At 42.3% G+C, this 12,468-nt stretch overlaps 2 protein-coding genes across 3 annotated transcripts in view; both read right to left on the reverse strand.

Moving 5' to 3' along the window:
* LOC132475326 (B-cell receptor CD22-like) overlaps nucleotides 1-12,468 on the reverse strand; it is an 80,001-nt gene that overhangs the window by 53,798 nt on the left and 13,735 nt on the right. The window contains exon 4 of one of the 2 annotated variants that reach the window (XR_009529861.1): nucleotides 6,742-7,314. The exons of the other annotated variant lie outside the window; for it this stretch is intronic. The gene's annotated coding sequence lies outside the window, so the exon portion shown is untranslated. Of the gene's footprint in view, nucleotides 1-6,741; nucleotides 7,315-12,468 lie in introns of those variants that run through there. 2 annotated transcript variants of the gene reach the window in all.
* Nucleotides 2,878-6,600, reverse strand: LOC132475335 (B-cell receptor CD22-like). The gene is made up of 6 exons (XM_060076472.1): nucleotides 6,193-6,600; nucleotides 5,513-5,773; nucleotides 5,110-5,200; nucleotides 4,818-4,878; nucleotides 3,626-3,861; nucleotides 2,878-3,429 (listed from the first exon to the last, which is right to left on the reverse strand). Exons 1-6 carry the CDS (start codon nucleotides 6,473-6,475, stop codon nucleotides 3,360-3,362), a joined length of 1,002 nt encoding a protein of 333 aa, XP_059932455.1. The 5' UTR covers nucleotides 6,476-6,600; the 3' UTR covers nucleotides 2,878-3,359.

Consider the following 12,468-nt stretch of genomic DNA (forward strand, 5'->3'; position numbering starts at 1 on the left):
CGCCTGCCCGACTACCCGCCCGGCGACGGTACCCCCAGTCTACCTGATTGCCTGCTGGTTTCCGAACTCTTGCCTGTCCCCGTTTACTCTGCCTGCCCGACCCTGATCATCTGCGCGATCAATAAAACCTTTGGACTCCCCTGTCACCAGCAGTCTGTGCACTTGGGTTCTGCCTAACCCCCCCGTTACAGATTTGTGTTTTGCGGACGTCATCACGTGACACTTTGTGCGACACACTCACCTAGGTGAATAGACAGAATAGGAAGTAACACAACGCGTTGGTCCGTGACACCTTTTTCAGGGCTTAAAATCCATCTTCAACAGACGCACGTCAATCACGTCCGCCGTAGCATCATTACTAATTACAGAGCCTAGTAGCCTTTAGGCTCGTCGAGCTACTGGCCAAGATTTTTTAAATTCTAACCGATATGTAACCTGTGTGAAAATACAAAATGATAAAAGTTATTTTTATGAAATAAGTAAATAATTAAGATCAAGGTGATAATCGTAATAAATACGAATACAATTACAGAAATTATGCATGATACATTCATAATTACACATTATTTATTAATAATGGTGACATTTTTCCTCGCCCTTCGCTCCCTCCATCCTGCTCTCTCTAGATTCCCCATCTTTTTTCTCATACTGTTTTTCTGAATTTCACATTTTCTAACACCCCACCAATTCAAACTGATTTCAGCATTCAGGGCTACTTTTCTTTCAGTCTCAGTGGAGGACAGGTGTATCTCATCAGCAGGTGCCCTTGTAACCATATCAGCCTATTAGTGGACGTGCATGCAATAGCTGTATGTAGCCTATAGAGGGAGCTATCTACAATACAAACCAATGTACAAGTGGAGTAGGTTGGGCTCTCCTTGAAGACCTCTCCTCACATGTGCAGTACATTCAGGCAATGAGCAGGTGCTGTAGATTCAACTGAGTGCCGGCCAACTTTTTTTAATTAATTTAGCGGAGACATATACAGCAGTTCAGGTTGTCACTGTCTTGCCCACACCATTCTCACTCACTCCTATCAGATTTTGGTAGTGGTGGTCGTTGCCAGTATGTTATTACCTGCCTGGTCACCCAAAATGGCCAATGAATCATACAATAGCATGTAGATATATATAGGTTTTTAAACTTGGGTTAGGCTTGTGCATTTCAAGATTTGACCAGGATCCATTCATAGCACTACAATGTTACAAACTACATTACTTATAATCTGAATTAAGTATGCTGTACCGCTCTGAGGTTGGGTCAGTGTCCCTGAAAAGAAGATGGAGACATTTTCAAAATCAGTTACCCTGGAAAGAAGATTTAATAAAGATTTAGAAGTTAAAAGTTGAACAAAGATAGTATCAGAAGGGGCTTACCCAGGGACAGCGTTGGGTCTTGGAGAGTGGACCAGAGAGTACAGGACCTGGTCTATCTGATCTGATCTGACGGGGGGATCCCACAGGACGTTGAGGCACTTTCGGTTCTCTTAGCAGAGATGTGGGTGGACAGTGACGGCCATCCTGCTCTTCCTTTGCTTCCCTCTGTGTTGTCTGAGCCGAGCGAATGGTCAGAGCTGAGGTGTTTTGAAACACAGAAACAGGTAGTGACAGATGGGAAGAGAGGACAGAAGAGTACGTTTACAAAAACTTCCTGTTTTTCTGATTCATTTTCTGATCTTTGGTTGGGATTTGTGGTCCCACCATGCAGGCTGCCGTCGGCTTTGATTCAAGACTCATTCTTCAAATCTGTTCCTTTTCTAACCACTTCTAGGTTTCCTCAAACTGTCCCGGGCTGAGAGTATCGTTCTCGATAGTTATTTATTTGCTTGGATTACACATCATTACCTCCATCACTCCGTCTGGTCATTCTGCACCCTGGTAGAAGACCCTTAGTTTGTCCTCTGGATCGTGCTGAAGATCTCAACCTAGATCTCACTCTCAACATCAATAGTCTAGCTTTAATGGAAACTTTCCGCAGAAACAGAATTAATTTGTGGAACCCTCTCACAAGAAGCATGAAGCACTTTTAACGTACAATATAACAGCTGTGCCTGCTGGTTCCCTTTAATAGCTAATCTCTTAGCAATTATATTTGCATATTGGCAGAAAGTTCTCAGAGTGGCAGGGCTAGATTAACAGGAACAACTAAAGCAACAACTAGAATTTTTACATGTGGTTTTGAGGTGTGGGCTCGGGGCATTTGTGTGTCTTAGTCAAGGATGGCTAAGTAAGAAATGGCTTCCTGTCTACCACCTCAACCCCAGTGTCTGAGAGAGAGAGAGAGAGAGAGAGAGAGAGAGAGAGAGAGAGAGAGAGAGAGAGAGAGAGAGAGAGAGAGAGAGAGAGAGAGAGAGAGAGAGAGAGAGAGAGAGAGAGAGAGAGATGAGGAGGGGTATGGAGACCAGTAAGACAGCAACTGTATGTACAGCTACAGTGATGGTGATGATGATGATGATGATGATGTGTCTGGAAGATACTGAGAGAAGCATTGAACTGCCCTCCACTATTTCCTGATTCCAGGGACCTGATTACACAGATGTGTGTTTAGGTCCAAGTCTTGAGGTCAACGATGTTAAAGATGTTAAAAGAGGATGATATGTTTATATCAGTGATATAGGATAATGCATGAGGAATTTGGATGATTCATATTACTGTTGACAGGGTTATGCAGACTTTAAAGGTAAAGTGTGTAGGGTTTAGTGGTATCTAGTGGTCTAGTAATATTCAGTTGGTTATTCACCAACTGAATAACCCCCCTTTTTAATTAGTTACTTAATCTGATTGGTTGTCTGAGTTATTAGAACAATATATGGCTGTGCCCATGTTTGGAAATCAAGCCAAACCAGTCACAAACCTAGAGATAAACTTTCCGAAGATATCATCTTAACATTTTATGAGACCAGCCTGCATGTTTCCACATTTTTCAAATACGTGTTTTTATATATCATTTAGGTTATTTCTTAAACAGAACATAGCCTGGAAGCATGAAAAACACCATAAGCAGTTTAACTTACTCACTAAACATCATATACAAGCACTGAAAGAAGATTATGATAATAAAAAGCACACTTCTCGCGAGACATGTTTTCAAACACACTTGACCCTAATGCCGAAACACACGTAATATTACATTTTCCACTGAGAATAAAATAAATGTCAACCATGTTTGGTTATCAGTGATAGCAGCTCCCACATCATCCAACAAAGCAATGATAGCAAGCGTTTTTTTTCTGGCAAGAAGAATATTCTTAGTAACTAACAAACAAAACAAACTATACAAATGCTGAACGAAGATTATGACAATAACATACAATTGTATTGCTAGAAATTGTATTAAAACCCATTTAAAGCTGAATCTATTTAAAAATAATGCATTTTCTGGGACATATATTTGATGGTGGTATACAACTCTGACATCAGTTTACTGTCGCTGAAAAGTAAAAAAAAGATAGAGAAGTTAAGCAACTCTAAAAATTCTACACGGTTTATAAATGACTTGATGAGGAAGTCTCAAGCCACAAAAATTGTACATGTTTATAAATGGCTTTGCCTCCACAAGCTGTCCCTTGGGAGGATGAAGTCTCAAGCCTCAAAGTTTATCTTTGAGAACTATCAGGAGTGCTTACTCAGGGACAGCCTTGGGTCTTTTAAGGTTGATGGCAGAGTAAAGGACCTGCTCTGTATGATCAGACTCTACCAGAACACCAGCAAACCCACAAGGCACTTCCTGGTTCTTAGAGCGAGAGATGTGGATGCTGGCATAGTGAGGGTCATCCTGCTCTTCTATTGGTTCTCTCTGTGCAGCAGAAGCCGAGCGATTGGTCAGAGCTGAGACGTTGTCATACACAGGACACGGAGGAGACTGACGGGGAGAGAGGACAGAGTAGTACATTTAGAAAACACTTTACTCTCAAATGGCTCTTCAGAAGCTCATGTTTTTATGGTTCATTTAGAGACCGTTGCCGGTGACTGAAGTGGTTCCACAGTGAAGGCCGCTGCAGGTTTCACTTTAGGACTTTCCTTCTTGAACATATTCCTCTTTCTAATCATTGCTAGGTTTCAGTGGCAGTTGAGCTTATAGGATTGTTCTTAAACGTGGAAAAATCCACATCTTTGTTTGCTTGGATTAGACATCAATAACTTCTAATACTACTCATATACTTCTCATTCTGCTCACTGGCAGAAGTCTCTCAGTTTCTTTGGGTCCAAACAAAGAAGCAGTAGCCTGACTGCTATGTTCAAGGCAATATGTTTGTATGTTCATCGTTTAATTGCACTATAGGCTTTTTTTTTGTATCGTCCTGCCTGCCTGCCACCCGCTAACCATGACAACTTGTCTGGGATGGTACTCGTAAAGTTATTTATGGTATAATTGTATGACCACGGATATCAGCAATGGCCTTGCCCACAATTTAATTTGCCACATAACGTCAGCTACAGCTGTATGGGTAGTCAACTTATTTAACGATAAATTAGAAATTCTAGCAATTAGAAATGTAACAATAAGTTAACAAATGTTGATGCTATTTCATTAGAATGAAATGAACGTGAATAGACGTGACTAAACAAAAGGTGAATAGAACTTTAATGCATAACCTCGTCCATGAAAACGTTTCTATCTAAGAGTCACGTTAGTATTATAAAAAAAGCATTCATGCAATTTGATTTTGATCCCCTTACGTGGTGGTTCCCCTTTAAAGCTAATCTCTTGGGCATTGTGTCTGCATATTGTATCTACTCGGGCTACTTCCACTACCCAGCAATGGATAGTGGAAGGAGTAAAGGAGTCATAGTAACAAATAGCTTGCTGTCTCTCACCTCCTCCCTGGTATCTGGCCTTCCTCCCTGGCCATGTGCTTTCCTAGAAGCCCTCTTTCTTCTGGGGAAGAGAACAGAGAGATAAGAAGAAGAAGAAGAAGAAGAAGAAGAAGAAGAAGAAGAAGAAGAAGAAGAAGAAGAAGAAGAAGAAGAAGAAGAAATGATTAGAAGGAGAGAGAGAGAGAGAGAGAGAGAGAGAGAGAGAGAGAGAGAGAGAGAGAGAGAGAGAGAGAGAGAGAGAGAGAGAGAGAGAGAGAGAGAGAGAGAGAGAGAGAGAGAGAGAGAGACTAACCTCATCCAGAGGAAGATGAGGAACAATATGGTGGCCAGTAAAACAGCTACAGTTCCTGCAGCCACAGTTGTAGGTAATGATGATGGCGTGGCTGAAACACAGTGATTTAACACTTGATTCATGTGAAGGATGAAATACTGTCCATATATATATTAGAGTCTAAATGTAAACAATCTCCAATTGATGAAAATAAATTATGGATACTCTTACTCTAGAGTACACTGGAGATACATATAACTAGAGTGCTTGTACAGCACCAAAGTTAATAAAAAAAATAATTTAAGTCAATCACAAATTGAATTGAGCCGTTGCATGAGTCTGTGTCTTACTATCGATGGTGCTGGTACTTATTCAAGTGTTTGGTCAGTCTTGAAACAATGTGCTATTTTAAAGGAACAATTACCTGTCACATTAAGGAACATCAAAGTTGAATTCTGAAGTCCAACTGCATTACGAGCTTCACAGTAATAATTTCCTCCAAGCTCAGTTGTGATGTTACTGATGGTGTAGTTCTCTCCTAATTCCTCCACTGAGCCTCCATGTTCCCTGAACCAGGTGTAGTCAGCTGCTGGGTTGGCATCACTGCTGCAGCTCAGAGTCACTGAACCTCCCTCCTTTATTTCACCAGGGGGTCTCACGCTCACTGAGGGGGTCTTTGGAGCGTCTGTCATAAACACAATGATATGTTAACATCCTAAAGATAAGAAACCGTGTACATAACTGCAATGTCAGCGAGAAACATAATGATATTTCGATTAATATAATAACACTGTGACTCCTAGGTTACCAGGCATATAGCAATACATGAATAGCAGCTAAACAATTTGCAATACTGGATATAGCAAATAGTACAGTTTTCCTTTGTTAGTGACACTAGGAGCAGGGGTCGCTTCCAACCGTGTATGTTGGAGTCCAGCTTTGGATATATATTTGTTTCCTTGATTTGAACAGATTTCCTTTGCAGCTTGACCTTCTTCCATTCATGTTAATAAATTATTTTACTTTACCAAAAATATCAGCTTTTATGTTGTCTTCCCTTTCCCTAGCGAGGAACGTAACATTATTATTGTTTTTTGCACCCACACTGGACATCTATGAAAACCGAGTTGGAGCCCAGATATCCATATTGGTTCCCTGCTTGGCAGCGGTACGTTCCCCTGTCTTTAGAGCTGACTGGGTCCAAGGTATAAGGTCGCCTTGGTTCCCAGAGCAGAGGTTGGTTGTCCTTGAACCAGGTGTAGTCAGCTGCTGGGTTGGCATCACTGCTGCAGCTCAGAGTCACTGAACCTCCCTCCATTATCTCACCAGGGGGACTTGGTATCACAAATGTGGGGTTAGGCCTTAAAAGGCCCATCACCTCAAACATGATGTGAATGATGATATAAAGAAGATGTTTTTACGGAGTAAATGGAATGCAGGACGAATTGAGATGGTTCATCATAATGTTGACAAACCGTAACATCTGTGTTATGATGTTATCCTGTGTGTACTTTTACTCACATTTCACATCAATAGAGATGGGGGACGAAGTTTTTGTCCCTAGGTCATTCTTAGCTGTGCAGAGATATTGTCCAGAGTGTGAAGACTGGATGGGATGAAAGGAAAGCTGTTGTCCTTGGACACTTTGTCCGGGGGAATGATCTGTAGTAACCTTGGACCAGGTGTACTTTGCTACTGGGTTGGCCTCGCTGGTGCAGGTCAGATTCACTGAACTGCCCTCCTTTATTACACCAGGGGGAGTCACTCCCACTGAGGGGGTCTCTGGAGCGACTGTTGACAGTTATATTTCATTAGTTATTAAACAAATGTTATTATTAACAAATGGTATCAGTAGTGCCAGTAGCCTACCCTGTACTACTGGTAGGCCTACCCTGAGGCTGAAGCCTGCTTCAACATGGACGATAGTTCTTCATTAATACTTAAACTGCATGTACTTTGTTACACTAAAGACCCATTACGTCTAGCCTCGGTGTACTGTGGCGCTCTTACACACTGATGGAGAGGGGAGAAGTTCGGATCCTTGAACAGCACATGAAGACCTGTATTCAGAGTTAATGTTGAACCAGGTGAACCTTTCGTGATGTGGTTGAGTTCCATCCCTGTACCAGATGTATGTAACATAACCAGTAAGATGACACATACTGTGACATTTCAGCTGTACCCTGGTAGGACTGGAAGGAGGAATGACCACTTTCACCTGGAGATCTGGACCAGGGAAGAAATTACACAAAATGAATACAATTTTTGTTTAAACAGAAAAAAAAAAAGCTTGTGCATACGCAGACATGCAAACACGCACACGCATACATGCACACACACACACGCACGCACGCACACGCACACACACACACACACACACACACACACACACACACACACACACACACACACACACACACACACACACACGCACACATAGTTGAATAGATTAATTAGTAATCAATGTTTACCTGTCACAGATAACTTCACTCCAGGGTATCCACTATATTTCCCTCCTTTGTTTGTTGTAATCCTAAACTTGTATTCAGCAGAGTCACTCTGTCTCAGGTCTTTGATTATCAGTGTACACGTTCCAGTACAGCTGCTGTAACGCCAGATACAGCTGTGCTCAACACAGCTGTATTCAACACGACCTGTATAGTCGGTATCATCTTCCAGATCAACATTGTGTATATTAGCAAACCACCATTTTTTCTCCACTCTATTTGCGTAAGGGTATTTATAATTGCAGCGTATTTCAACGGTTGATCCTCTCAAAGCGCAGATATTACTAGATGGGTAAGTAACTGCCCAGTTAGGGTCACCCTGTAATGCTGTAAAAAACCAACACATTGACAATGATGATTACGATGAAATGCATGATCACAAGATACAGATGAGATGGAGGCTAGGTGCAGCTCTAACTAGAGATACATGCTGAACACTGAGCTGTCAGACTAACGTTCAAAAACATAATTTGACACCAACATTATGCAGCTAGTGAAGAGCTAGTGATACACCTAGTGATAAACACAGAGAGACAGCTAGTGAAACTCCTATAGCTATAGCATGGAGACATCATCTCACATCTCATCAAGGGATTCAGGGCACAAACACACACAATACAAGGCAGGTGACCAATGCTGACTTCTACCAATAAGTTCACAGTCTCAAGTTAAGACTACTGTACTTTAAATAGGAACTAAATGAACCCGTCAATGTTGTACTGAACACATTGACGGGTTCATTTGGTCAACAAGCCTGTTTAAAATCTCAAATGCAACGCTACAATATTCAGTAAAACAACATATTTGTTATTTAAAACAGGTCAATACTCTAGATGTCATTAGATAAATTCACAACATGTTGTTTCACCCTCTCTTCATTCGGGTTGCTTGTCATGTTACCCTTTGAAACAGATCAACTTAATGTTCACAACGTAAATGTACAAACCTGGTAATGACAGAAGGAAAGCTACAAAGCCTGTTGCAGCTGTTCTAAGATTCATAATTTGGTTCTCTCAAGGCGTTGTTCTAAAGATATAAACAAAATATGCATTAATTTTAACTAACACAATACATAGTCCTATTTTTTTGTATTCATTTCATCACATTAATTGGTTATTGTGCTTGATATAGGAATGTTACTTTCTTAAATAAACCAGTACAATTCAAGTAAAAAATATTCTTACCGTAAAGGAGGTAGCTGGTGTGACAGAAAAAGTCTGTGGAAACGTCTTTGCCTGCAGTTTAAGATAATAACTCGAACAAATGTGTTCAAGCTCTTCCTTCCTCTTTACACAGTTAATATGAACTGCATGAATACCATGCACTGCTGGCCCTCAGAAACAAATGCAAAGTAGAAAGAGGATATTCACCCAGACCACAATAAACAGGCAGTGCCATTTATCAGCTACCCTGAAAATAACTAGTGGTCACCTACAGTTGACCAGCGGGGAACATATAGAATTTTTATGTAGAATGTAGTCGTATTATATAGGATATAGATGTAGAATATAAATATAGAATAAAGATATAAACTAGATATAGGATAATGTTTGATGGAGAATAAAGCCTACATAATATAAAGAATATAGATATAAAATATAGAGGTAAAATAAAAAATATTGGGGTTGAATATCATATATATTTAGATTATATATAGTTGGTAAATAATATATAAAGATACGATCATATAGATAGATATTATAGAAATAGAATATATATATATAGAGTATGAATAGCCTACTAAATAAAATGCGTCAATGTGATTATCTACTGCCACATAGTGGTGAAAGTTGTGATCTGATAGATAGATAGATAGATAGATAGATAGATAGATAGATAGATAGATAGATAGATAGATAGATAGATAGATAGATAGATAGATAGATAGATAGATAGATAGATAGATAGATAGATAGATAGATAAATACTTTAATAATCCCAGAGAAATTATTAAAATATATTATCTATAATTATATATTAATTTTTAATCTGCATTACTTTACAAACTTTTGGAATGTATTCATCAACACTTTTATTTTTTAAATGTACTAAAATACATGAATCCTCAATGGAGAACTTGGACAGGATACTGAGTATTTCTGTGCCCGTAAAAAAGGCTGCCGGAGGTCAAAATACACATTCTTCCTGATATATATTTATTCAATAAGATTCAGATTCATACACATAAACAATTGCTATATTGAGCAAAATAGAGAGGTTGAAATCCATCAGAGCTGTACATTTTCAATATCTGAAAAAAAAAAAAAAGACAAAATTGTGAAAAGCGTAGGCCATGTTGGTCAGTTGGGTTCGTAAACCTTCTATAATCATTGGGGCTTTGTGGACACAATGATTATAGACCTAAATGGTTTGCCAAACTAATTCCAAATGGAATGCAGAACTAGAAGCAGATGCATTGAGTTGCCATGGTTTTTTCGAAGCCTCTAAAAGAGGTTTACCCACCCAACTACCCCAGTATGGCCACCAGGTGAATAAGTTCTCTTTACAGCTGAGTGTCATTGTATGGCGCAATCATGCAGGTTGCGTGCCATGCTGAAGGATGCATTTAAACTACAGCTCTACATAAAGAATACAAACTATTCTCTTCTTTATTTTATAAACGCTGTGAAGGCACTCGGTAAGTTGTCTTTGTTCAAAGCTTTATCAGTAAGATCTGCCATCAAAGTAAATTAAATTTCTAAATTAATTTCTATGTTATCAGGACTTTTAGTGTGAAGCTGTGATTCATGGTTCAGGCACACAACACACTTGAATGTTCCTTTTACTTCCCACAGACAACTTGTGAGGCGTCCCTAGATGGATTTAAAGTTTAGTTTTAGACACTTTACTATTTCCCCCCACTGGCTTTCAACGAAACGCCCTACGCACACCAGTTGAAGTCCCTCCCCTTGCCCACGTGTCTACCTGTCCGCCTTGCCACTCGTAAAGGCCAGGCCTAACTCCCTGGCTCCCCCTGGTGGAGGGACATGGTGTAGAACACCAGATGAGACAACGTCGTCCTCTGATCCGTGAGCCCAGAGAGACGCATCAACACAGAGACTTAGGACGGACCTTTGGGAAGAGCTGCAGGAAAAGACAGACAAGCAAAATATTCCTGAATGAATTACAGGAGCACAGCTATGTTTGTTATTTCCACTTTGTATCTCAGCTCAAACCTTTGTTTTTAATTAACAAAAGGGAGACACGACAGAGAACCTCACCATGTAATTATCTTCTTCTCTAGCTAAAAGCACACGTTGCGCAAATCTCGCCTCGTATCTGAAGCGTGACGCAAGCATCAACTAGAACCATGTTGTTGGAACGGAGCAAAGCTCACAGTACTCGGCTGGCTTCAAATAGGACTTAATTAATAAAGAATAATTAATAATTAGAGTAATAATAAAATACCCTCATACCCCAAAGTAGTAGTTGGGCACAAAGCCCTCGCGGCCACAGAGCGAGGCCCACCACCAGTCCACCCCCTGGGCCTTCTGCAGGATGGTCACCATGTCCCCCTCATTGAGGGGGGGGGGGTGGGACCTACTGGTCCCACAGCTTATGTTGTGTGTTGTGTGTGTGTGTGTTAATGTGTTTGGTGTTGTCTGTGTATCTGTGTGTGGTCGATTTTTGCTGTTTTGTGTGTTTCTGTTGAGTGTTAATGTTTCCTATTTATCTATAAATAGGATTACAAAGTAGGCGCCGCCTCTCCACCTCTCGTCCTTTCGCTCCGTGGGCCCAATGTGGGGATTCCCGAGCGTTATGATGGCGACCCTACCACTTGTAACGCCTTCTTGTGCCACTGCTCCATCATCTTCGCCCTTCAGCCGCTCACCTTCCCCTCCGAAGAAACCCGGGTGGCTTACACCATCAATCACCTCTCTGGGCGGGCGCGTCTTTGGGGCACAGCTGAGTGGCAGAGAGGGACCCCCACCTGCCGCTCTTTCCAGACCTTCGCCGAAGAGCTCAGAAGAGTCTTCTGTACCGGACCTCTGGGGGCCGAAGCCGGACTTGATCTGTTGGCCCTTTCCCAGGGAAGCCGCTCAGTCACGGACCACGCCATTGACTTCCGCACCAGGGCCCCCATGAGCGACTGGAGCCCATCCGCTCTCCGTGATGTCTTCTTGCGGGGTCTGGCTGGGCACATCAAGGACGAGCAGATCACCCATGACCCACCGTCTACACTGAGGGCCTGATCAAGCTCGCCACCCGCCTCGACCTCCGTATCCAGGCTCGTAGGAGGGAGAGGCGTTCAGAGGCTCCGTCACGTCCTACCCCGCCACGCAGCCCTCCTCTCCCCAGGTTCCCAGTAACCGACGCCTCCTTCCCGATGACCTCATCTGCTTCTTGGAGGGAGTGGGATCCAGAGCCCATGCAGGTGGGTCGCACCCATCTCCCACCGGAAGAAAAGGAGAGAAGACGGAGGCAGAACCTCTGCCTGTGCTGCGGCCAGCCAGGACACTTTGCTGATCGGTTCCTGTTAAAAGACAGAGCTCGCCAGTGACCGGAGGCATACTGGTGAGCTCCGTAGTAGACTCTGCCTCTCCTAGAAGACCCAACCTCTCCGGTGAGCTCCTGCTACCCTCCGGCTCCCATCCCATAGCTGCCCTCGTCGATTCAGGGGCCGACGAGAGCATCATGGACCGGTCCCTCGCTCTGCGGCTGGGACTCCGTCCAGAGAGACTTCCGTCGTAAATTTCTACTAGAGCCCTGGATGGACATGTGCTAGGAAGGGTAACTTCTCGGACAAACCCTGTGCACATGCTCCTGCCGGGGGGCCAGAGGGAGATCGTCCAGTTCATGCTTCTGCCTACACCCAGCCAGCCCGTCATCTTGGGTCACTCCTGGCTTCGCAGGCACAACCCCAACATTGCCT

The sequence above is a fragment of the Gadus macrocephalus genome, chromosome 16 (assembly GCF_031168955.1).
Source record: "Gadus macrocephalus chromosome 16, ASM3116895v1".
NCBI classification, from domain to species: Eukaryota; Metazoa; Chordata; class Actinopteri; order Gadiformes; family Gadidae; genus Gadus; species Gadus macrocephalus.